The sequence below is a fragment of the Pristis pectinata genome, chromosome 4 (genome assembly GCF_009764475.1).
Source record: "Pristis pectinata isolate sPriPec2 chromosome 4, sPriPec2.1.pri, whole genome shotgun sequence".
NCBI lineage: Eukaryota > Metazoa > Chordata > Chondrichthyes > Rhinopristiformes > Pristidae > Pristis > Pristis pectinata.
This window is the reverse complement of record NC_067408.1, coordinates 98,905,844-98,932,392: the sequence shown is the minus strand read 5'-3', so window position 1 is coordinate 98,932,392 and position 26,549 is coordinate 98,905,844. Positions and strand designations below refer to the sequence as shown.

Genomic DNA, 26,549 nt, shown 5'->3' with positions numbered 1-26,549 from the left:
AGCTGGGGTCTGAGAACTGATTGCTGCAGTACCCCATGAATTGCTAACTACCACTCCAAAAATGATTGATTTGTTCCTGTTCTCTGATTTCTGTTCATCAACCAAATTTCGGTGCATGCCTGTATATAAACTCCAGTGCCATGCACATTAATTTTACACACTAACCTTTTACGTGGGACTTTGCCAAAGGCTTTGGAAAATCCAAGTACACTGGTTTTCTGTCATGTAGTCATCAACCATATTCCCGAAAGAAACTCCAGTAAATTTGTCAAACACAATTTCCCTTCCAGAAATCCATGTCCAATCCCACTGATAGTTTCCATGTGTTCTGTTGTCTCATCCTTTATAGTAGCCTTTAATTTTCCCACCACTGATATTAGGCTAACCAGTCAGTAGTTTCCAATTTTCTCTCCTTTTTTTTAAAATGCTGAGGTTATGTTTGCAATCTTTCAATTTGTAGGAATTATTCCATGATCTACAGAAATTTGGAAAATGATAAGCAACACATTCATTATTCCTACAGCTACCTTCCTTGGTACTCTTGAATGTAAATTATTAGGCCCTGTAAAATCTCAAATATGCAGATACAGCAACACCTAGACAACTTTCAGGCATAGGGTAACAGTTGCACCACAAAAATTCCAGGTAACTGCACTGTGTAATGAATTGACCTGTATGATCGGTTTGTAAGACAAGCTTTTCACTCAACCTCGGTACAAGTGACAATAATAAACCAATACCAATGACCTTCAACAAAAGAAAATCTAACCATCTACTCTCTGCATTCAATGGAGGAATCATTATCGAGAACACAACCATCAACATTCTGAGGGTCACCTTTGACCAGAGATTCAACAGGATCAGCCACATAAATAGCTACAAGAGGAGGTCAGAGGTTGGGCATGCTGTGGCATATGGCTTGTGACCCAGCCCCACCCCCCAAAGCCTTTACATCATTTAGAAGGCACGGGTAAGGAGTGTTACGGAATACTCTGCACTTGCTTGGATAAATGCAATCCCAATGATTCACAAGAAGCTTGACTCCATCCCAGACATAGGATTGGCATCCAATCAACCATCCAAACATACATTTCCGCCACCAGCAGTGTACAGTGGTTGGCGTGTTTACCATCGACAAAATGCACTGCAGCTACTCACCTTGGATACTTTGGCAGCCTCCCCTAAACCCACGAACCTGCTGCACTAAGAAAGACACTGGGTGCAGGTGTCTGGGGGCACCACACCTGCAGGTTCCCCTTCAAGTCATTCACTATCTTGTAAAATATATTACTCATCCTTCCATCATCATTGGGTCTAAATCCTGGAACTCTCTGGGAAGACAGTTCACCACTAACCTCTTAAGGGCAGTGAGGGAATGGGCAATATGTACTACAGAAGCCCAAATCTTGACATGCTGTATTCTGTTATCATTGAATTTGGTTGTTCTAGGATCTTATTCTCCTGAGCTGCTTAAATGTCCATCACTGCTATTAGCTCATTGTGGCAGGATTGCAGAGGTTTGATCTGATCTATTGGTTATGGGGTCAAAAACCAGAGGGCAAAGGTTAAAGTAATGGTAGAAGGGTTAGAGGAGAGATAAGGAATAGTGGGTTGTAGGAGTCCGGACATACCACCTCAAAGGATGATAAGAGGCTCGAGGCTAAAATGTGCTTGATATGCACTTGAACAACACTTACTGTATTTGGAGTGTTTGATAGATCTGGGCTTGATGAAGTTCAGAAGGATGAGGGAGGATGCCCTTGGAACCTATTGAATACTGAAAGGCCTGGATAGGGTGGATGTGGAGAGGATGTTTCCATTTGTAGGAGAGTCTAGGATTCGGGGGAAGAGCCCCTGAATAAAGAGACACCCCTTTAGAACTGAGATGAGATGGACTCTTGACCTCACAATCTACCTTGTTATGATCTTGCACCATATTGTCTACCTGCTATGCACTTCCCTGTACCTGTGACGCTTTACTCTGTATTCTGTTATTGTTTTTACCCTGTACTACCTCAATGCACTGTGTAATGAATTGATCTGTATGAATGGTATGCAAAACAAGATTTTCACTGTACCTTGGTACAAGTGACAAAAATAAACCAGTACCAATACCAAATGAGGAGGAATTTCTTCAGCAGAGGGTGGTAAATCTGTGGAATTTGTTGCCACAGAGGGCTGTGGAGGCCAAGTCATTGGATGTATTTAAGGCAGAGATTGATAGGTTCTTGATTGGTGAGAAGGTTAAGGTTTATGCTGAGAATGCAGGAGAATGGGGTTGAGAAAGAAATCAGCCATGATTGAATGGTAGAGCAGACTTGATGGGCCGAATGGCCTATTTCTGCTCCCCTACCTTATGGTCTGACTATGATCTGCAAGACCATGGATAAGTATTGGAAGGTGGGAATAGATGGGGCAGTTTTTTTCTGACCAGAACAAACATGATAGGCTGAATGGCTTATGTTGTAATTTTCTAAATCTTTAACCTTGTTCACATTCGATGAGTGGGAATGGTCACTGCAACAGTGTCTTCAGGATGAGAAAATTTCTCAGAGGTGTTTTATAGTTCAAAACTGGACAACTTTGAGGAACTGTGAGGCATTAGCTGCTGCAATATTGTATTCTGCTGCAAATCCCTCATTATTATAATCACCTCAGAGCTGCCCCCCAGTGGCACAGTCACGCTGCTCACTGAACCACAATTTGGTTTCTGTCAAGACTACGAAAGGATTAATTACAAGCCATAGTTCAATAGATGAGCGAGTTCTCAATATTATGCAGTGTCCAGAATCTAAAGCTTACAAAGTTTGACGTGCAGAGTCAGAAAAATTAATAAGCCTGGAGGAATATTTTATTCATTTTAGGGATTGGGTAGCACTAGCAAAGCCAACATTTAGTACATATTCCCAATTGCCCTCAAGGTGGTGGTGGTAAGCCACTACCTTGAACCTCTGGCATTCTTCTGGTGAAGGTACTCTCAATAGTGCTGCTGGGCAGGGGGTTCCAGGATTTAACCCAGCGATGATGAAGGACCAGTGATATATTTCCAGTCAGGATGCTATGCAACGGAGACACAAGAGACTGCAGATGCTGGAATCTGGAGCAACAAACAATCTGCTGGAGGAACTCAGGGGGTCAAGCAGCATCTGTAGGAGGAAAGATGCTGCTTGACCCCCTGAGTTCCTCCAGCAGATTGTTTTGGGTAGAAACCCTGCATCAGGACTGAGAGAGGAGAGGTGAGACGGCCAGCATGGGGAAGAGAAGGGGAGTGGTGAGAAAGGATTCCAAGGCGATTGGTAGACTGAGGAAGATTGTAAGATGACAGGCAGGTAGTGCCAGGTAGGGGAGGTGAGCAGAGCTGGAGTTGGAAGACTGTGGCAGGTGAATAATAGATAGAGGCAGACAGAGAGAGAGGGAAAAGAGGAAAAAAAACATCAGATAGAGCAAGGTGTGGGGAGGGGAGTGTGAAGCTAGGAGACAGCTGCTGGAGGGAGATGAGCAGCAACACAAAGCACTGCCAGTGCTGGATTCTGATAAGTAAAGGAGGTGAAAATGGGAGCCTTTAGAAAAGGGAGAGGTGAACCGGGTGGGGGTGGGGGGGACGGGGCGGGGGAAGAGAAACCTGTGTGAAGTGGGCGGATAGAGCCAGTAGCGGGAAGGGGGACAAAAATGGAGGACCAGAGGATCAAAAAGGGGGTGGGGGAAGAGAGAAAGAGGGAAAATGCTATTCAACTTGAAAAGCCTGCAGGCAGCAGTGTTCCCATGTACCTCACACACAAGAAATAAAAAAAGGGGCTGGGGGGGGGGGGGGGATGAGGTCACTGGAAGTTAGAGAAATCAATGTTGAGGCTGTCAGGTTGGAGACTCCCAAGGTGGAATATGAGGTGTCGTTCCTCCAACCTGCGCATGGCCTCAACGTGGCAGTAGAGGAGGCTATGGATAGACATGTCAGTATGGGAGTAGGATGTGGAATTTAAGTGGGTGGCCACTGGGAGGTCCTGGCTGTTGCGGCTGACAGAGTGAAAGTGCTCAACAAAGCGGTCACCTAATCTGCATCGGGTCTCACCGATGTGCCCACCCAGAAATCACAAAACGTCGACTGTTTATTTCCCTCCATAGATGCTGCCTGACCTTCTGAGTTCCTCCAGCATTGTGTGTGTGTTGCTCCAGATTCCAGCATCTGCAGAACTTTGTGTTTCCATGTACCTGCTGCCTTTGTTCGTCTTGGTGATAGAAATTGTGGGCAGGTACATAGAACAGTGCAGCACAGAAACAGGCCCTTCAGCCCACGATGTTGTGCCAGAATAATTAAACTAGTAATTAAATGCCTAACTAAACTAATCCCTGTGCCGACACAATGTTCATATCCATATCCCTCATTCTCTGCACGTTCTAAGAGCCTCTTAAACACCTCTGTTGTACCTGCCTCCACCAGCATCCCTGGCAGCGCGTTCCAGGCATCCACCACTCTCTGTGTAAAAAAATTGCCCCACACATCTCCTTTGAACTTACCCCTCTCACCTTAAATACATGCCCTCTAGCTTTAGACATTTCGACCCTGGGAAAAAGATACAACCTATCTATGCCCCTCAATCTTATAAACCTCTCCCCTCAGCCTCCGCTGCTCCAGAAAAACAACCCAAGCCTGTCCAATCTCTCTCCATAGCACATGCCCTCTAATCTAAGGCAGCATCCTGGTAAACCTCTTCTGCACCCTCTCCAAAGCCTCCACATCTTTCCTATAATGGGGCGACCAGAATTGAATGCAATACTCTAGTTGTGACTTAACCAGAGTTTTATAAAGCTGCAGCATAACTTCCTGACTCTTGAACTCACTGCCTCAACTAATAAAGGAAAGCACGCCATACACCTTTACCACCCTATCAACCTGTGCAGCCACTTTCAGGGAGCTATGGACTTGGACCCCAAGATCCCTCTGTGCATCAATGCTGTTAAGGGTCCTGCCATTAACAGTGTACTGTCCCTTTATATTTGATCTCCCAAAGTGCAATCAGCAAGCAAATGTTTTCCCAAAGATTTTCCAAAACAATACCCTTTAAAACTGAGTTCTTGAAATTATATAAAAACACGGTATGGCTGGGTTTGATTGCTTTGATTTGACTGGTTCCTCAGGAAAAGCTTGTTGTTTTACATTTAAGATTAGCACCTGACAGAGAGGACAAGTGTTCATCTGGTGAAAGATCACCTTTAAACACATAAACACTTCCCATCATCTGTCAATTTCAAGTCAGCCATGGAAAGCCAGACTTCCTTTCATTTTGTGTGACCGGACTCCATCCAACAGAGAGCAAGTTACAACACAATGTGTTCTTGGAACGACTGACCTCCACACTTAAAGGGGTGTCCTTGTCCTAATGAAAGGCTTTATGTGATACTTTTCACTGGGGGAAGACTGGCCCAGCGTGTAGAAATATTGGGCTCAGGCACGGCACCATTCTATTTGCCACAACTGCTTAAAAGGCAGCTGAAGAGCTGGGGAAGCAGGCATCCTATCACCTGTGGGCACTGTGGGCTGTCTCACCAGTTCCTTAACTCCACGGTTAAACTTTAGAAACTAAAGTCAAATGCTGCTCACCGATGCTTCAGGTATTTCACTGTAGGTCAGTTGCACACGGCAGCAGGGCAATGTTGACCTTGTGGTGCTCAAGAGCGATCCTCACACACAAGTAACAGTGCTATTAACACGGTTATATTTCACAATATGGTGCACAGAAATGAGGGGGCACTTTCTGATGGTCGATGGGATGACAATCAAGGGGGCTGTTTTGTCCTGGACAGCATCGAACTGCTTAGATGTTAGTAGTGAACTCTTCCAGGCACATGGAGTGTATTCTATCACACTTCTGACTTGATGATGACAGAAAGGCCTTAAAGGTGCAAGGAGACAAGTCCACCATACAATACCAAGCCTCTTATCTACTCCTGTAGCTATGGTATTTATGTGGCTCATTTAGTGGAGTTTTCAGTCAATGGTGACTTCCCAGATTTGGACTATGTTTAGGCTCAAGCTAATTTATGCAACTGAGACAATTTCTGACCAGGTAGAAAGATTTCACTTGAGAAATGAAACTCCACACTCTCTGCATAAAGCAGCCTACAAGAATTGGACCTTTATGAAAGAACACTCCTTTCCTGCACCTCTGCATAAATTACAGCAAATGAAATATTGGTGTACTGGGTAGAAATGTTCTCTGGTTTCTTGAAAATTGTTATAGACCCAATAGATTTTGGCACAGCGGCACAGCTAGTAGAGCTGCTGGCTCAGAGCACCAGAGATTCAGGTTCAATCGTGACCTCAGGTGCTCTCAGTATAGGGTTTGCACATACTCACTGTGATTGCATGGGTTTCCTCCCACACCCCAAAGACGTGCAGATTGGTAGGTTAATTGGCTATTGTAAATTGTCCCTAGTGTGTAGGTGAGGGATAGAATCTGGGAGATGGTGAGAATGTGGGATCTGTGTAGGATTAGTATAAAAATGGTTGATTGTTGTGTAGGATTAATATAAATGGTTGATGATTGGCACTGACTTGGTGGGCTGAAGGGCCTGTTGCCATGCTATGTCTCCATGTGATTTTTTAAAATATCTGAATAACTTGGGAACTGTCTTAGCTACTTAATTCCCATGACAAAAATATTCAAGCAGAAGCACCTATTCTTGATCAACTTTATCACCTCTTTCAGAAACCTATGACTTAAATTCAACTTTTGAGATTTACAGAGTTGCGACTATACAGCAAGGTACAACAGGTAATTATTTACATCTTTAATTTCTGTGGAGATACTGCAATGAGACAAGGTGGAAGAAGATCAAGTTGCTTTTATTAAAAATACAGACTCTGGATAACAAAAGGATTTTTATAATTGTGGCATGCAGAAAGGCTGGAGCCTGTGCCTTTGATGCTGAACAATTTAAAGGGGAAAAACAGCCATATTATTCAATTCTAATAGATTAAAGTCACAAACCTCAAAAAAAATCTTCAGATCTCCTGTTTAACTTATCCAAAACATATTTATTGTAAATACTGCAGTAAGTTGGTGTTTAACACTCTGAAATGGCAATTCTTTGTAAACAAGAAATTCCTGACATTACCCTTAACAAGTAAATGCCAAGTTATATTACACCTCATAGAGTTTTCAGTGACAAAGACAAACAACTGCTAAAATTAAGATTAATGTTTTCCAGCTTATTTACAGCTATTTTATAAACAGAAGTGGCATCCAGTAACAGTTGTTCACATTAGTTTACTGAAGATTACACTACTGAAATAGGCACAAAGTAGAGGTTGTGTCAGGAATTTCAGAGAGAACAGAACTTGAGTGAAAGCATGAACTGAGTATGCCTGATATGTGCATATTCATGCTGAAAGCCTAGTGGAAATAATTTTAGTCCCTTTGCACTGTATTAAAAGATCCTTTACAACTTAAGGTGCCTAAACAAAAACATCCAAGGTAAAATCTGTTATCTTTATACAGTGATTATGAAATTGAACAGAACAACATTAGGTATTAAGGACTTTTCAAATCAAATAGTTTGGAAAAACACCAACAATAAGTTAAGAATATTCAAATAATCTGAACACTTTGCCTTCAATAAAACTCTAGATTTTAGGAGCTCAGTTCTCAAAATGGTTCACATCGTCATGTATAGGCTGCATAAAAGTTTAATTAAACACCCACAAATCTGTATCAATTTTATGCCAGGCCGCAGATGTTCCACTGCCAGGAACAGGATTACCGTTAAGTTAATCATCCAAAGGTAAGTCTTAAACTCATTTTGTTTCAGTCTCTCTAATTTTGGAAGGCAACATCTTGTCTCTTGTTAATCAGCTTTCTAGTGCATCAAGGACTTTCATAATCTGCTGTTTTATGGCTTTAGTGGCATCTCCTGCATTTGGTATTAAATACCTGTTTTGGGGGGGGGGCAGGGGAGAAGAGAGAGAAAAAAGTAAAATATTTTTGTATTTGACAGACAGCTTGTCCCTCACAATTTGGAGATAGCATCATTAATGCTAGCTTGAAAATCAGGTAAATGACCAATTTTGTTTCTCTGATAGCTATACCAAATGCTGGTGCATGCATATTAAAACCAGCACACACTCTCACTGCATTGGCCTGATGGATGACATACCCAAAAGGTGAAATATGGCCTTTGTATTTGAACATTCACCTACAAAACACGTTTACAATACATCAAATTATAAATTAGCCAAGGTCCCACAAATGTTGACATTTTAACCATGCTCAAACATGGGTGCTTGAAAGTGTTTGGTAACTTAAAATTACAAGAGTTTTGAAGAAGTTTTGTTTCCACACCCCCCCCCTCCCCCCACCCCAAAGACTATTTAACCTGCAGCGGGATAGAAGAGGAGTTTATGAAGAACCTTTTACCAATTTGGTTGAAACAAATAAACACAAGATTTCTAATTACTGAGATCTGAGGGAACCTGAAAGATGGAGGAAAGACACATTCACTTCTGGAAGCCAATTACAAAACAATTCAATGTTTGCTGATACACCTTAGAAAAGCCTTGTACAATACATTAGTTACTAGTTCATGGATAATTGGACATCCAGAATGGGCTAGCTGCAATACTGATCAGTAAATGAAAAGTAAGTAATGTATACATTATGTGTTATAAATGCTCAAATTCATGCAGCACATTTTAATATTGCAGATGAAATAGAGAGAAAGCAGAGTGTGCAAGGGCTTTGTTTAAAAAAATCAGTTACAAATATTTATTTGGTGATTGAATAGCAGGAGAACATTGTTGATATCTGCATCTATCTTGTTTAATGTCTTTTCTAAAATACATGCACGAGGCTAAAATGTTCTTGCTCTAGGCAGGGTTGCAGTTGGTCACCAATTTCTATCAGACAACATTGTTAAAGGAAGTTAACTATTGCTAACAGGTATGGGACCACCAGCTTGACACAGTGCTATCAGACCCATGGCCTTATTCTATTATTCGATCAGACACTGGAACTCTATGATGGACCAAATCTAGTCTACCACCTGCACCCCACCTTCCCTTAACACCAACACAATTTGGCTAGGCTTCACCTTCTTCCACCACTCTTTTGCCAAGCTCCAGTGACACTGGAGCAGCAACTTCTTTGCCGTTGCCTCCTAGCTAGAATCTTACTCCACTTACAACTCCAGGGTTATTTCCGATACAGTCATAGCCCCAATCACCAAGAGTGCTGATGATCCCATCACCTTCTTTAGCACTGATAAAGATGTCTATTGATACACTTCACATTTTACAGGGCATTTTCAATTTGAAATAGCCTATAAAAGTTATAAGATAATGTGTTTTCATCACAATGGACAGGTTAATGAACAGAATATTGAACTAATTCATATTCTGCTCAGTCTCAACATGAATGAGCAAAATGAAATTTGACTTAGGGACCAAGTTAAAGGCTTTGCAGTGCCCTTGCACTTCACAAATGCCTTGATTACTACAAGCAACTCCTTCTCTAGCTTGTTATAAAAAATGTCATGGGTGACCTTCATTGAAATAAAAAGATAGAATGAAGTGGTTCATGCTGTAACTCTGAAATATTGTGCACCTTAGTCTGGTTACCTGATTTCTTTTTAGATATTCTCAGTTTTCCAATTATTATTTTCTCACTGTTTCTGTGAGAAAGTTTGCCATGACCACTTCCTTCATCTAATTTTATAAGTTACATCTGGAGGAGAATTCATAAGACAAAATTCTTAGAAGAGAGTAAACAAGTTGTTTTAGTTAAGGTTAATGCAAAAAGACACACAATGTTTCACCAAATTTCCAACAAGTATCCAGTGAATTGTAGGTTCAAGCTCAAAATGAATTTATAATCTTACCTTTCTACAGCCAAAATCTCTACTGGTGAGACATTACTATTTCCAAATTTAAATGTGATCAGCTCTGGGTGCTTTTTCTTGGATGTAATTTTTACCATAGAAGTTAAGGCCTGCCGTGATTGGATGTAAGCAAATCCTTTCCGAGATGGAATTTCTCGCAAACAGTACATGTGCGATGCTGTTACCATTAGGTGACTAAAAGATCAAATAAAAGAAAAATCAGCTGCAATATTATTCACTAACAACTTGCTTTAATTCCAATTAAAATATGATGGAAAGATTTGAAGGGAGGAAAGTCTATACAGGTGGTCAATTCTGCATTAGGTTGCTGAGTAAAATGATTGCATAAAGTTATAGCAAGTTTTGCAGATCATTTAGACCAATAACTCCATGTATGAGCCATCTCAAACAAAATGAAATCACATGCAAGATCACTCGGATATTACTGATGCTACTAGCAACTATACTGCAAATTTACATTAATGACATCCAAGATCTCCCCAACACCAGGATCTGCAGTGTTGCAAATAACGAAATTCAGATTTGGACCAGAATAAAGAGAGAAACTGCTAAGCAGTTTGACCAATATCATTGAATTTTTTCCAAACTGCTTTTTCCTTTTTTTTTAAAGAAAGAGCACCCATAAATATTACATCAAGAATTTCAACCAATTTTCTTCATGCTCTATTGTGAATTGTTAAATAGAGGCTGTTGTCAAAAGAGAACCAACCTTCTATTAGGGCAGATATTTTAAATCCTTTAAATAAGATAGAGCAGTCTTTATATAATTAAATGTTAGTTAATCCCTTTAAAATATACAAATTAACAGGTATATTGTTTGTTACACACCTTGGAAACATATGTCCTGTCTCTTTCACCTCATTACATGGAAAGTGGTGTTTAATGTCAGGCTTGTTCAACCATGTCTGAATATTCACCATCTCTTTCCGATCATCATCGGACATGGAAGAACTATCAATTTCATCTATTAACGTAAATGAAGACAAAAATCTAAATGAAAGTGTTGCATTAAAAATAACCAAAAAACAAAGCACAAATAAACATTACAGTACTTCCAAAAGTTATCTATTGACTCTTTATACATAGTTGCAGACATATACTTGAAGGGTTTGTTTTAAAAAAAATACTTCAAACGTGTAGCAGTACTGTAGTATATTGGGATACAAGCAATTGAGTCTTGTACCTGTCAAGCAACCAATGTTTTAAATTTGGAAGAATTAAAACTGAATTTCAAAATGCATGTTTTGTTAAGAACATCCATGAACAACATCTACAGAAGCAAGCCACATTACCACAGCCAGCTTTTAAAGAGTTCATTTATGACAGAGTTGAAATACTGTCTCTTTCACCTTCCTGAGCAAAATGCCTAATCTCAGTCACATTAGTAAAACTAGAAATGCCTTTGGAACCTGCATCCTGCCAGCCACGGGAGATGCATGGGCCAAAAGAACTTGTATAAAAGAAATGTATTAAGAGAGTAATAAGATTTCTTAGTCCCATCTTACTACTACGCTTCCTCATCTGAAAGATAAGTAAAATTTTGATTATATGGAAACAAATAATTTTTTTAAAAAATGAGATCAACTTATTCACCCAGTTGAGCCACCTTATTAACTGGAGATACCTGTAAGGGATTTAACTACCTGTATCATATTCTTCTTCATCTCCAATACTGAAGACAGGCTTTACCCCACGATAGGGCTTTCCTACCCTGTCACTGCTGCTTACATGCCTGCGAGGGGAAACACAGCAGTCAATAACTAAAATTAAAACAAAAAGCCAAATAGTGAGCTATATTGGTATCGGTTTATTATTGTCACTTGTACCGAGGTACAGTGAAAAACTTGTCTTGCATACCATTCGTAGAGATCAATTCATTACACAGTGCATTGAGGTAGTACAGAGAGCATTGAGGTAGTATATGTTAGTCAAAGAAAGTTTTCACACAACAAAACTAGTTAAATTACTTCAGGTTTTCCTGCATAATGAAAACAGCAAACCTTCCTAAATACAATGGCCATTCTGAAGGTTTTAAGTAAAATTACAGAACAGAGTCTTGACAGCTACACAGATAAACTATTAATTGAACAGAGGACAAGGTAATTTAGCATTTATATATTTTATCAAGGAATTTTCCATGTTGGAAGGTGTTGATGGTGCAGGCTCCAGGATTTTTGGTAACTTTGTATTTTTACTAAAATGTAAACATTTTGACATCAGTGGCGAAATGCCCAACACTAGCCTCTGGCCTGGAAGGAACCTGCCAACAAAGATCAAGTCACCTCTGTGGCTTGAATTTCACCTTCGCTGATTTCAGTTGGTATCTGGTGTTAACTGGAAGGGATTTCTGCCAAAAGCAATGAAATGTCCTCAAGCAGGCTGAATAGACAATTCCACTGAAGAACTCTCAAAGACAGCAAGCAAGATGTAAAATGCATAATTTTTAATTAATAGCTTAAACATTTTTCAGTGAGTGCAATAGCGATTGGAACATTTGAAAGTATAGTAGAGGTCAATATATCAAAACATTTTTAAAATGAGATACAAATTATTTAAAAAACAGAATATTAATATAATTGTGCACATATAAAATTAGTTTATAAACAGCCAGAAAGAATATTGTGGTTATGGCTTTGTATGTTGTTAAGTCAGCTTCACATTAAATAATGATTAAAAAAATCTGAATTTGTTACAGGAAGAATAGGTCATAAATGCCTGTAGGTCTCGTTAATGCGTTGATGTATGAAGAGTACCCTTGGTGAGGATGGAAAACAGTGTATCCCATGGAGGGGCAGGAAATCACCAATTTCTGTGTTTCCATGTGTGTACCTAAATATCTGCTGTCAGTTTCACAATTTAATTACAATGAATGTTGACAGTTTTGCCTTAATCATAACCTCAGAATCCCAGCCAACAAATCAGCAGTTATGCTTGTGGAGCTGGAGGCAGAGATTAGGACAGTGGTTTTGTTGGGGCAAGGTAAAAATAGCGCAAATAAGACAACCATGCACATTAAGAAAAGATATTTCTTTCAATCAGAAACTTAAGTTTTTTAATAGCTTTATAACCAATTCTTCAATATGACATTAAGTATTTGCTGTTATAAATGTCTTCCCACTTGAACGAACAACCTTAAATTTTATTTGATTTCAAACATGCATGTGTTATAGTGCACTCAGCACTCATCATTTCCTACATTGAGGAGGACTAAGTGACACCATTTCAGTATTTTACACAGCAGTCTCAAAAAATTATGAACCTGATCAGTTGATAGTTATAGAGTCACAGAGAAATAGAACATGGGATCAGGCCCTTTGGCCCACCAAGTCCATGCCGACCATCAACGATCCATTAACACTAATCCTACATTAATCCCATTTTTAATTCTCCCCACATTATCATCAATTCCTGCTGGATTCTACCACTTATCTACACACAAGGGGCAATTTAGTGGCCTATCAACCTAATAATCCATTGTTTTTGAGATGCAAAAGGAAACTGGGGCACCCAGAGGAACCCCACTGTTGTGCAAGTATGGCTTGACAGGAATGCAATGTAGTTTATCTAGTCATAAAACAAGACTGATGATTCCCAGAGCTGCAAATCTCATGAGAATTGATATGGTGGCTCGTGAAGCTGACTTTAGACTGAAGCCGTTGCACGTGCAAACTCCAAGATGTTATCCAGTGTATTTATGGACTAAAACTATGATATGCATCATTTTCCACCCTTCTATTAACTGTTTTTAATTCACATGCATTCTGTGGGTGCAGAGATCAGGAATAAAACAGGAGACTTGTGTCAGGTCAGCTATCCGATTCCTTTGATAAAAGTTTAATAAAATTATAAAACAGTACCAAGAGAAAGGTGAATGAAGAGTCCGCATTTTAAAGAAATATGATCATTCGCTACAATTGCAAAGTGGGTGGATACGTGAGCAGCAATCTTTGAATTAAATTTAGCATACTACATGCATACTGGGTGTAGTAAAAAATAAAATCAGGAAAGTGCATGTGGTTAGTGAGACAAAAGCAAAATGCAATACCATGTAAGCCTGCCATCACTGAAAAATCTGTGATACCTTTTGATGTTTCTCCCCACAATAACAGAAGACTTTGACTTTTCAATAAGACTTCATTGCAGTTTCTAATACAAGCATTCATATTTTACAATTCCATTTTCATGGGAAATTTAAAAAAAAGATTATGACACCTGTCAACCCAGAAGGTAACCAAAACCATGGATAAATTGGGGAGGTTCTAGTACAGAATGAAAAGTACACTGAATAAGTAAATAAATATTCATATCAAGTGTAAAGCCATATTTCAACCTCATCAACATAATGCATTTCATGTTGAAGAACATTTTAAAGTGCTTCATAGAACCATAATTTAAAAACTGCAAAAGTGCACAGGGACAAATGAAGGAACATGAACACATGAACAGGTCAGGCCTGTTCTGCATTCAATAAGATCATGGCTGATCTGATTGTAACCTTTACAATGCATTCCAGTCTACTCCGGTAACATTTCAACACCTACTTTCGCCTAAAAAATATTCAGACTCTGCTTCCACTGTCCTTTGAGGAAGAGTGTACCAAAGAATCACTATGCTAGAGAAATAAAATTGCACTACATCTCTACCTTAAATGGGTGACTCTTTTTTTTTATAGGAACAGTTTCAATTAATTGCCTAAATTCCAATGGATACAAGCCTAGCCCATTCAACCTTTCCACATAAAATATCCTGCACATTCCATTAATTAGTCTAGTAAACCTTTGGATTACTTCCAAAGCATTAACAGCCTTGCTTAAATAAGGAATCCAATATGACACACAGAACTCCTGGTGCAATCTTGCCAGTGCCCCTATATAATTGAAGCACAATCTCATTAGTTATGTAATCAATTCCCCGAAGTAATAAGCAACATTCTGTTAGCTTTTTTAATTTCTTGCTGTAGTTACATAGCTTTTTGCAAATCATGCACTTGGATACTGAATCAATTTGCCTTATAATCTCTCACCATAATGTTTCTTCTTTATTTTTCCTGTTAAAATTAAAAACTCACATTTTCTTATATCATACTCCATCTGTCAGATCTTTGCCCACTCATGCTCCATTGTAACCTCATGAAGTCTTCCACACAACTTACTTTCCGACTTACTTTCTATCAGCAGCAAATTTAGCCTCCATCTATGTCATTAATATATATTGCAAAAAGCTGAAGCCCAAGCACTCTGTAATACAACACTCATTACATCTTGCCAACCAGAAAAAAAAGGCTTATTTATGCCTACTGTTTCCTGCTAATCTTCCATCCACACCAATAAGTCATTTCCTACACCTTAAGCCTGAAGATGGATAATCTAAAGTTCTGTAAAAACAATGAGCTTCCTTTATCCATTCATGGGTGTGTGTATCACAAGCCAGGCCAGAATTTACACTTACAGCCTATTTACAATGCTCTTGAACTGAGTGGCTTGATTATCCACTTCAGAGGATGGCTAAGAGTCAACCACATCCTATTGGTCTAGTGTCACATAGGGGCCAGACCTTATTAGGATGTCAAGCAGCATGAGTAATCAATTATCTGGCATCACCTATATCTATGCAGCAGTGTAAATTGGGGGAACTTAAATGAGTCAGCATATGTTAAATACCAATAATTTCTGAGGTGTGATTATACAATTGGCAATTATATATTAAAAAAACACAGAAAGCATAGCATTGGCAAAACAAAAAGCATACCTTAATAAATGGCAGGACGAACATTGCAGTAGAGTACTTTGCAAGACCCCAGGATGCCAGATAAGGTGAAATACAACTTAAAATGTTACATGTATGTTTTAGTTTATTTGCATTGTTACCTTGTTGAAAAGCAATAGCATCTGTCTTTTGACAAACCAAGTAGAAATTCAAACAAATATTTGTTGCTCAAGGCTTAAGACACTGCAGCAAAGCAACAGTGAAGGTGAAATAGAAAGAGCTTGCACAACATGCTAAAGTACACAGGCTAGAAGTTGGCAAGCTATTCTGAACACCATCTTACCAATCTAGGTTCACCTTTTCTGGCCAAGGAAGTTGAAAAGTCATTCTATTTTAATTAATCATGGAAAAAAAAAGAATAAATTTCAAAAACACTCAAAAATTAATTAAAAATGAAAACTTAACTATGACAGAAGATGATTAAAACAAAATGATCTTCATTCCAAAGACATTCAATTTTATTACTGCTGTAATTGGACGTCTTTTTTGTGCCATTTGGATATGTATCTATATATCTATATTCATACAGATTGGACAAACAAACAGTTTCCTAAATTGGAAGTGGAAGCTCTGTGAAATTGAAATTCTTTCTAACTGGGAATTTTATGCAGGAAAAAGAACTACTTCTGTCAAAACTTCTCGTAACAGAGGAAGACCTATTTAAATTAGCACACAACCTTTCAGTCCATACAGCAAGGTTTTACATGAAAAACCAAGTATTCCTACATTACCTTTCAACTGGTGCAGATGTATTCTCAATAAAACTGATCACTTTCTCCTTTACATTTACCGACTTGGACTTCAGGGCAAAGGTCATTTTGTTGACTAAAGACTTCACTCCTCTTCCATCACCTGAACCATTTGGGGACTCACCCTGCAAAAATATTCAATGAAATACAATTAAAGAATACCCAAGACACAGCACCTTGTGCTTAGCTTGCTTTACAATTTATTAGCAAGTCAAGTCCATGCTGTATGAGAAATTCAGATTGAAGTTTTACGCAGAAATAAGAACTTTTAAAAAAAAATGCATATATAGCTGTTGGTCATTCACTCAATACTTTAGCATTAAACTGAATGATTAGTAAGCTACCCAGACAATGCAACACTGATGTTCAAAAACATCATCAAGTCAAAGCACTCAATTACCCCTGTACTTATACTATATTAGAACTATATATAATTTACAGTGAGCTGAAATTCTGAAACTGAAATTAAACCACAGTATTTCAATCAGAACTACACTTGGTCATTTGAATATGTACATGGAAAATAAAATGAAATTGAAAAAAAGAGCTTCAAGGCCAGATATAATTGTAACAGATGTGACAATTTTCAGTAGAAAGTTGCCACACAACATCATTTTATACGGCCAAAAATATCAGCAATTCAAATGAAATCTCAATGAGACATTTTGTTTCTGGGCACCAATTAAAACTGCTCCATGTCAGCCACGAGATGTGAAGGTGCAGCTCTCTTCTGCTTATTTTCTTTGGACCTGAATGATGTGTCGTGTCAGGAAATTAGCAGAGGGTTTTTGAACCTACACGCTAGTTTTACAGGGAGTGCCTGTTCTGACTTTTTTCCTTATTTTAATATAGTTAATGAAAGAATGCTAAAATATCAGTCCTTTACCAAACAAAGTGAAGAAATCAGAAAATTCATAACGCAACCCTTAATTTTGGACTGGAAGAATTGGATAAGTACGTATTACAGACTGGTGTCACCTATGATTCAGACTGAATTGAGACACTGTACAGAAAGATTTAAGTCTGAAAGATGCAGCATATCCAACTGTAAACCAAGAGGTAATTTCTACTTTTAAATCAATGCTGGATTTACACAATTTATGCTTTACTTTAACTGAAACCTTGAGGTATTGAAACCATAACCAATAATCTTAATTTAAACAAAAGTGAAATAAGGACAATATACTTACATCAGCAGAAGAAGAGATACTTCCACGTGATCCAGAAGTACTAACAATCCAGTGACCGTAGCCATTTTCTGGCCCATCTACATTTATGTCTACAAGGTGCTGCTGCAATGCTGCAAGACAGTGCAACTTATAGATACTGACAATACTCAAAATCATCTAACCTTAAGTCCAAAAATAATCTTCAGGAATGTTGATGAAGAGATTGCTGTTCACCAGAACAACCTTTCAGTTTAATCAGATCAAGTGTATACTACTCATCATGGTTAATTCCTTAATTGATATAAACATAAATGTGATGGACTGTTCTTGTTTCTTCATTGCAAGTAGTGAAATAATTTAATATTACAAATTACAGCAATTTTAATTATGACTATCTTACCAACAAAAGAAACACTGCTCTCTAGTGAATCTAACTAAAATATGCTATGGATTATGATTACTGAAATAATTATTGAAGTGCATCATACTTTAATAAAGTGAAATGTTATCGAAGTGTATTGTGAACTCTGCAGGTACATCTCATTTTCTATTTTAGTGATCATTAAGGACCTTGCAAGACATTACAGGTGCAGCTTGCAAAAAAAGTGTGCAGAAGCTTTGAAAATTTATGGATTCAGAAAGATCCTAATTTGAGAACTGCATCACTCTGTACCTCAGGAAATGGTCCTTAAAAGGTGCATTAAATGCTAACAAAATAAATTAAACCCAATTAATGAAGCATCCAAAATTGTCCCTATGTAACAAACTAAATTACTTCAACTAAAAGAATTAAGCTTTTTACTGTTATAATGGGAGGGAGGTATTGTATTCAGCCCAATAAACCAGATCTGGTTGTGCTGAGTACCAGATAAGAGATACCAAAAGGGACCCATGAGGAATGTAATAATTGGAGAAGATGGCTGGCCTGGTGCTAGTACCACCATCATGGTAACCAAGCCTGCAACTGAACAAGGAGATACATTAGGCCTGAGAGTACAAATCCAGGGATTTCTGTGCACCGGGTGATCATGCAAGAACAGTGATGTCAGAAGCAACTGATCACGTTTCCTCTTCTTGGATTGGTCAAGAGTAATAACTGTGGGTATACTGGCGGAGATGCTTTAGCTCATCTATAATTGTATATAAAAATGCCATCTTTGTACAACTGGACAGTGTACGAGGACCACATCAGTGAAGTGAATCAATGTCTTTCTCTCTCTCTCTCTCCCCAAGGTGGAAGATCAGTTGAAAAAATCAATTGAAATAAGTCTATGCCTTAGTGAAGTGTGTCAAGATAGTTTCTGCAGACAAAGAAGATCAGTTAAAAACCCTGATGTCAATCATGATTAGTGATTTCTGACTTCTTCTGGATCAATATTTTTTTCTAATATTCAAAGTGAAATAATGATCAACTTCTGAGTAACCAGGAACTTCTGAGATTATGGACTAGGTGAATTACAGTAAAACATTAGCTAAACTGCTTGAGACAAAGGAAGCTCTTTAAAAACTTTCCAAAAATATTCACACCTAAAATGTAGTGTAATGTTCCATCTTTAAATTATTTAACTTTTAAGGGGAGTCATCACATTGTAGATTGGTATTCAATTGATTGGTGGCTCATCGGGCCAATCCCCAGACCTGGAGAAGGATAGAAGTCAAGTTCTTAGTTTCCTATTTGGTTAGCAAAAAAAAGCTTGAAAGTGGTCTGTACATGTAAACTTTAAAGATGCTCAGGGTCAAAATTATCTGTAGGTGCTGGGAGAAATAAATATTTAAATATAAAGATGACCATTTCCAAACTTGGAATAATATTTTTCCACAACAGACAGCAACTACTCCCGATTCCTTGATTTTACAGAACTTCCACACCCAAGTTCATTGTAAATGAGAAACAAAAGCCAAGAAATGAAACAAGTGGTAGAAATAAATTTTTTTTTATATGAAGGGTGACAGAGATCCCTGCAGACCCCCTCAGACTGAATCATCTGCCTTCAACATTTGCAATCCCAGTAAATTTTCAGACGTTTCCCCTCAGTTGAGAGAAGTAATATTTAACATGCCTTCGAGTTAAGTTGGAAGTCTATGTCTTACTGCACTTTTAAATGTGTTTATTTTGTTTCTAGAACTCCTAGGCTGAAATTTGGGATGAATAAATTCTTGGGCGTTTTGGGAATAGACAATTTTCTTTGGTTTCTGATCAATTTTCAGGTTTTCTTGCATGTATACATGTAACAACAGATGAGAGTTACACATTTCCATTAATATTCAAAATGACTGAGTATATTTTTAAAAAATTAAAGGGAAATGTTGTACCGAGCATAAAATTTAATGGATGGGATTAAATTTGAGCATCAGCCAATCATCGTGGTTGTCAGACCTATGTCCTGATATGGGATGCCTATGTGGAGTCTGCACGTTCTCCCTGGCAGTTTTGGTTCTGCCCATATCCTAAAGGTGTTCTGGTTGGTAGGTCATTGGCTATTGTAAATTGGCCCTAGTGTACATGGGTGGCATGAGAATTTCAGGCAGATGATGAGAATGAGAGAAGAAAAATGGAATTAGTGTAGATGGGCGCTTGATTTTTGGCATGGAGAGAGTTGACTGAAGGGCCTGCTTCCATTCTGTAAAGCTCTATATCAACTTGGATGTATGGTTTACATTGATAATTACCAGTCCAAATTGTATCTTCCCACTAACAGACTATAATATTTCAGGAACAGCTTCTTCCCCTCCGTCATCAGATTTCTGAATGGTCCATGAACTCATGAACACTACCTCATTATTCCTCTTTTGCACTATATTTTTGTAACTTATAGTAATTTTTATGTCTTGCACTGTACTACTGCCACAAAACAAAAAATTTCACGACATATGTCAGTGATAATAAACCGATTCTCATTCTCTCACTCTAAACAAGCTGAATCCAAGAAGGAACTACATTCAATCCAAACACCACTGAATTAACTGATCATAACCAGGGCCATGACAAAATGATACAAATGGGCTCAGTGCCCCTTTGTTAAGAGAGGAAAGAACTATTAGTGTTTCTATTCCTGGTTTTTATCCAACAACCTAAGATTGTAGATAGTTGTCTCTTAAACGTTTCCTCAAGAATCAACATAAACCACCTGGGGTGGGCAAAACTAGTCATGACTCAGAGCAGCACAACACAGAGATCTTCCAAATATTTAAGATTGACCGAAGACCACAAAAATAATATAATTACAAACACTACAAATAATACGACAAAATGGATATATGAAATTGATATGATTTAAAACATAAACTTTTGCACTTTAATATGATCTTCATGCCTTATACAGCTTTAACTCACAACTATAACTGTGACTCAACTCTTTACATTTCAGAAAATATTGTATGATTTGCTCATATCTTTCCTAACCTGCACACCAATTAATAAAACATCAGTGTACATTATTCACAAATGCAACATATTTGTTCGTATCACATTAATCTGAAAATAAAAAAAAGGTTGTTCTAGGACAGTCTTAAACCCAGTGATAAACAAGGCAATGGATCACCAAGTCTAAACTTAAGGTAGAAATGACTTGCAGAAAAAGGGCTTCAAAAATAAAAAAGGATGCAGCTTCCAACAGCAACCAAGGACACCAAATGTATCAGAGCCTTCCCACAAGGTTTTGCATAATTCTTAATTTCTATAGCAAAGGAAAGTTACAGCTAGTGAAAAGAGGGCTACATATTTGTTATACTATACCATAATTTCAGGTCCAGAATGGCAGGACAGGAAATTTTACACTGAGTACCATAATACCATTTGTATATAAAATTATAAAGGCAGCATAATCAGTAAATATTGACACCTATATAATCATTTAAAATTTAAAAGTTTAAAGATTTTTGTGTCCTGTAACTCAGTACATTGCCTCAGGGAAAAAAAATAGCACTGTACCTTCTGGGAAAAGTGAAACATAAAAATTGATAATTCAGTATACAATTTGACGTGATACAAAATACCATTCTTCCCCCCCTTGGATTTGAAGGAAAATCTATTCAGAATTATTAGATCATCCCATATTAAAGATTTCATTGTTTTTAACACTTCAAAATGGCTATTTAGACACATCATAGAGTATAATTTGTACACAACTATCCTGTTGACTATAGTTGAATACCATACTTGTTTCTGGGTTGCCTCAAAGCAACAGCTTTAAAACATAATGATATCAACGTACAATAAATCTTGACTAGAAAATCTCTAGTTATCTTACTCTGCAGCATGTTATTTACCCAAGAATTCAAAATACACTTCTTAATTAAAGAGTTATAATTAGAACTAAGCTACAGCAGCTGGTTTCCATTCTCTACTAAAGTTGTTTGAATACATCCACTTTTTTGTCAAACATGAAATAAGCTTGAAAATTCAAATTCATAGAAGAAAATGTCAATAGTGTGTGTGGAAAGCAAACACTGACAAGATTCAGCAGATACACTCACCAATTCCTAATTATTGTCAACAGTATATTAAATAGGCCTTATTTTCATGAGTAATTAAATTAAACAGTTGTTCAATATAATATTGGTCATCCCAAACTGGAACTTTTACGGAAAGTATGGCAGAATTCCTAAACAGTCAACTAATGATCTTTCTGAATAGATACTTTAAATTGTTGAATGTACCCTCTCTTACTTATGCTGCAAAATCCTTTGCGTAAAACAGTGAAGGAAGGCTCTATCAGAAAACAGCATGCAAACTGACAAAAAACATGATATTAGGTTGGGTATTGGATGCCATGCCAAAATCGACTAAAACCTGTAAAATAACATCAATATTGTGACAAAAGCTGAAAGCAGGTCATAACCCGACAAGTTTAAAATATCTAACGAAATGGCTGCTGAGTAGCAATGGCATACAACTGAACATAAAAGATAGCGACTACTATGATTATAGATGATCAAGCTATTAGAAATAAATCAAGTCTTTATTAATCAAACCCACAATCCCTTTATTGCACATTTCCATTAGCTAACCCTTCAAGTATTTTGCACAAATATTTTGTTTTAACTGCACACATAATTTCTGTAATTACACCATCAGTAACAGCAGTATTTAACCCCACAAGTTGATTACAAAGAATAAAGCATATATGATACCAGAATGAACAATTTTTTGCCTATCAATCTAAAATGGAAATATTTGCACAAAGCAGTAGGCAAGGATGTCACAGAGTAAACTTATTTTCAATCAAATTAAATTGAGTTGGGTTGAGACGTGCTCGTGTCAATAAAGTGGAAATTTGAAATCAATGCCTTCAATACTTTCATGCAGTATCAAATGGATTTGCTCAAGTATAGCTTCTTTTGAATAAAATGAACCAACAATCAAAGATTGAAAACTTACCCATAAAGCCTCCTCTTGCAATACTAACATATTCTTTGTTTTTCTAGAGTATAAAAACATTTTAAATAATATTTTAATATTAAGCATAATCACAAAACATATAACCTGATGTATTCAAAGATTCATTACACATTTTTATGGGTTAAATGGGATGAAAAATTAATGGTTAAGTCTAACAAGTTTAAAATACAACAACTTCAACAAATTGTTCAACAGCTGTACAAGTTCTAATTGTTCAATAATAAAAATGATAGCAAGTCAAAATTATAGCTACTAGGAGCTCAAACATGGCAGATGTTTTCTTCAATGTTTTTATATCAAAAGGATAGAACAAACACCAATATTCAGCACTTATTAAACAACTGTTAATCTCAAATTCTTTGTAGATTGTTCTCACATTTAGAAAGTAAATGCAATTTCTCTTCAGTTATACTTATTTAAAATTTTTCAGTTATCCTAAAATGCGAGAGAAGATCTCTCGTGAGATTATTCAATATTTGAATATCACCATGTGCAGTGTCAAGTAAGGGTTAATGGCATGAATTTCATTATATTTAACATTTGTAAAAAGAACAGTGAGATATAGACGAATGCAAAGAGAAACATCAGTATCTTGAAAATATTTTCAGGTGTACACTTATTTACATGGCTTCCCAAAGTATACGGGTTACCTCAGCAAATTTTGTATAGAGGATGCATAATGATGATGAATTTCATTACCTTTATTCAACGATGGCCATTTTTTAAGGAACATTTTGTTTTAAACTCATACTACATGAGGGAGACAGGTTGTTTTGCTTCCCAATATTAAGAATTATCTAAATATTGTGGACTTGGAATTTTTAATTTCCTGTATTAATTTTTTTTGCTAATACACTAATTGATAGAACAGGAGCTAAATTATGCTAGAATCATATCATACCTGAAGAAAGTGTGCTAGCACCATGTTCATGTACATATCTTCCTCTTCTCTGCCACTTCCCATAAAGCAGAGATGTTCACCACTTGCTACTGATCCTGACTCTATGGACTGTTTCTGTGCTTCCAAAAGAGATTTAACTGAAAGTGCAAACTCTGCAGGGTTTTGCAGCATCTGTAGAAGATGGAAAGAATAAGTTACAAGACACATTGTAAAATATTTATGAACACTTTTCTGATTGCAGTGCATTTTTACATAAAAATTAAAATTGGTCAGTTACATTTATCCAAAACACATTCCAAATGTGACTGTTTTAACTTCATATTTCCTTTATGAAGCTTAAGAAAATTACTGATTTTTATAAAGATCGTAGGGAAAATAGCTGCCCACTGATAACAATTCAGAGATCTCAAATTACCCTGATATTTGTACAATTCTTTTACGTATTAATATATACAACATAAGCTGTTTTCACTTATGTTCCATATAATGAAAATCAAAATCCTGTCTGTAGGCTTAATATTCATATACTTACTGCCTTTATGATCTATTTATATTACCCATTCCTCTCAGCATTTTAAAAATTGGAACAGACATTTTGCCTAACATAAAATTCAGTTTTGCACCAAGACTGTCTCCTTAACTTGATCACCAAAACCAAGATAATCATATCTTCTTAAAGCCATTTGTCCAAAACAGCGTAAAGTATCCCAACAGGACCTCACCAACAATATGAGGTTTTAATTATTAATTTGGAACTCTCCTAATTCACGTCTCAGTGCCGATTGATGTAATTTCTCAAGATTCATTTGAAAGATCCTTCCAAACTTTTCAGTATCTGGGCCCAGCAAGTAATCTAATGGAACTTGAACTTGCCAAACAGATAAGTATCTCATATTGTCTAGAAAGTCCCTACAAGGGAGCCAAGAATAAAATACAATAATTCTAAACAATATTAAACAACCTTAGTACATTTATGCTAAACATACACTTATCCAGTACTTTACACTTAGTTTTCATTTACCAGGTCTGAATCCAAGTGAAAAGCTGTAGAGAGGTGCCCAGCATTATATTGTTCTGCAGGTCGACAATCCACTACAAAGAACCGAACACCGTCCTTTAAAGGGGAAAATAAAAGGCAAAGAAACAAACAAGATGTATAACAGACAAAAGTGTAGTGGAGAAAAGTTACTTACTACATACTTAAAAATTCCAATATTGAAATCCTGCCATTTTTCAATCTAAACTTTCCTATTTGAGGAATGATTATTGCTTCTCTCTCCACTGATGCTGCTGAACCACAGTAGAACTGGTATTTACTGTTGTTTCATAGTTACATCAATCTTTTTTAATTAACATCTATACCTCAAAATATTACCAAACTGTAACACCATCCTGCAACTGCAATGTAAATTTCCAATCTGGGTTTAATAATGCCATTTTAAATTTCTAAGCAAACAAAGCAAAACTTTTCTTTTTCTATTTATGTAAAATGCAGAACTGTATTATGTTTTAGAGTGAGATGAAAGCTGTTTCTGGTTGTGAAGAATGTGTTTTAATTTAAATAAATGAGGTTACATTTACATTTCCAATGTTACCTCTAAGATAAATAGAACATTTGGAGATACTGAGTTATTTAAACAATGATTCATTAAATAAAAAAATTGTAATCAAATAGCAAAAATGTGGTAACATCTTCTGAAGTTTAGTACCATCAAACCATAATGAACAGGCACTGCTCCTTTATTTTGGACAGCACTACTATGATTCTGGTTTGGCTTCTTTAATTGTCCCATTTCCATTCCGTTTTGCCATGACACACCATCCCAATCTCTTGGCATTTACAATAGTGCCTTCTGTACTATCTGACCTTCCCTTTTCCTTCTTTCCTCCCCTAGCCACTTTTACAGTCTCTGTATTTGCTAAGAATCTGTTGGATGTCTGGCATTTGCTATTTCTGGCTAAAGTTTTTTGACCCAAATCACTAAGATCTTTCTTTATTAGTCACATGTACATCGAAACACACAGTGAAGTACATCTTTTTGCGTAGTGTTCTGGGGGCAGCCTGCAAGTGTCGCCATGCTTCCGGTGCCGACGTAGCATGCACACAACTTCCTAACCTGTACGTCTTTGGAATGTGGGAGGAAACCGGAGCACCTGGAGGAAACCCATGCAGACACGGGGAGAACTTACAAACTCCAAGTGGCCGGATTTGAACCCGGGTCATTGGTGCTGTAAAGTGTTACACTAACCGCTACACTACCATGCCTGCCCACACTACCACTGTTTCTTGCTGCGCCAATGCCGCCTGGTCTGTTAATTATTTGCAACACCTGATATTTACTTCATATTTCTGACATCTGTCTTATTGTGTATCCAGTATCAGCAGTGACTTATTCCCTGTTCAGGCATTACATTCCTATAAAGGGAATCTTGATACTTCATGAATAACTGATTAAATGAACAACAACAACAACAAAAAAAATCACACATGTAACACTGCTCAAATATTTTGTTTAAATAGGTTGGCTTCTTTAATTTTAGATTTTACCCCTTGCAGTTGATTTGCCTGTAGTATTTCTGATACCGATACAGGCAAGCATAAAGCCTGGCTTAGATCCATCTCATCATCCTTCAGGCCCAGCAGATTACTTCCAAATAGATTTTGGTTATCC

The 26,549-nt window shown here is 37.3% G+C and overlaps 1 protein-coding gene across 4 annotated transcripts in view; it reads right to left on the bottom strand.

Moving 5' to 3' along the window:
- Positions 1-6,825: 6,825 nt before the first annotated feature.
- The window catches only part of tbc1d23 (TBC1 domain family, member 23), a 56,565-nt gene continuing 36,841 nt past the window's right edge, over positions 6,826-26,549 (bottom strand). For 2 of the 4 annotated variants that reach the window (XM_052014075.1, XM_052014077.1), the window contains 11 exons: positions 26,426-26,548; positions 24,899-24,991; positions 23,878-24,048; positions 22,956-22,998; positions 17,597-17,706; positions 16,389-16,531; positions 15,941-15,985; positions 11,535-11,623; positions 10,720-10,855; positions 9,871-10,065; positions 6,826-7,928 (listed from right to left, as the gene is read on the bottom strand). In XM_052014075.1, the coding sequence (XP_051870035.1) occupies positions 7,847-7,928; positions 9,871-10,065; positions 10,720-10,855; positions 11,535-11,623; positions 15,941-15,985; positions 16,389-16,531; positions 17,597-17,706; positions 22,956-22,998; positions 23,878-24,048; positions 24,899-24,991; positions 26,426-26,548 (1,230 nt within the window). In that variant the 3' untranslated portion in view covers positions 6,826-7,846. The remainder of the gene's footprint in view (positions 7,929-9,870; positions 10,066-10,719; positions 10,856-11,534; positions 11,624-15,940; positions 15,986-16,388; positions 16,532-17,596; positions 17,707-22,955; positions 22,999-23,877; positions 24,049-24,898; positions 24,992-26,425; position 26,549) is intronic. The other 2 variants (XM_052014079.1, XM_052014078.1) reach the window with 1 other exon arrangement.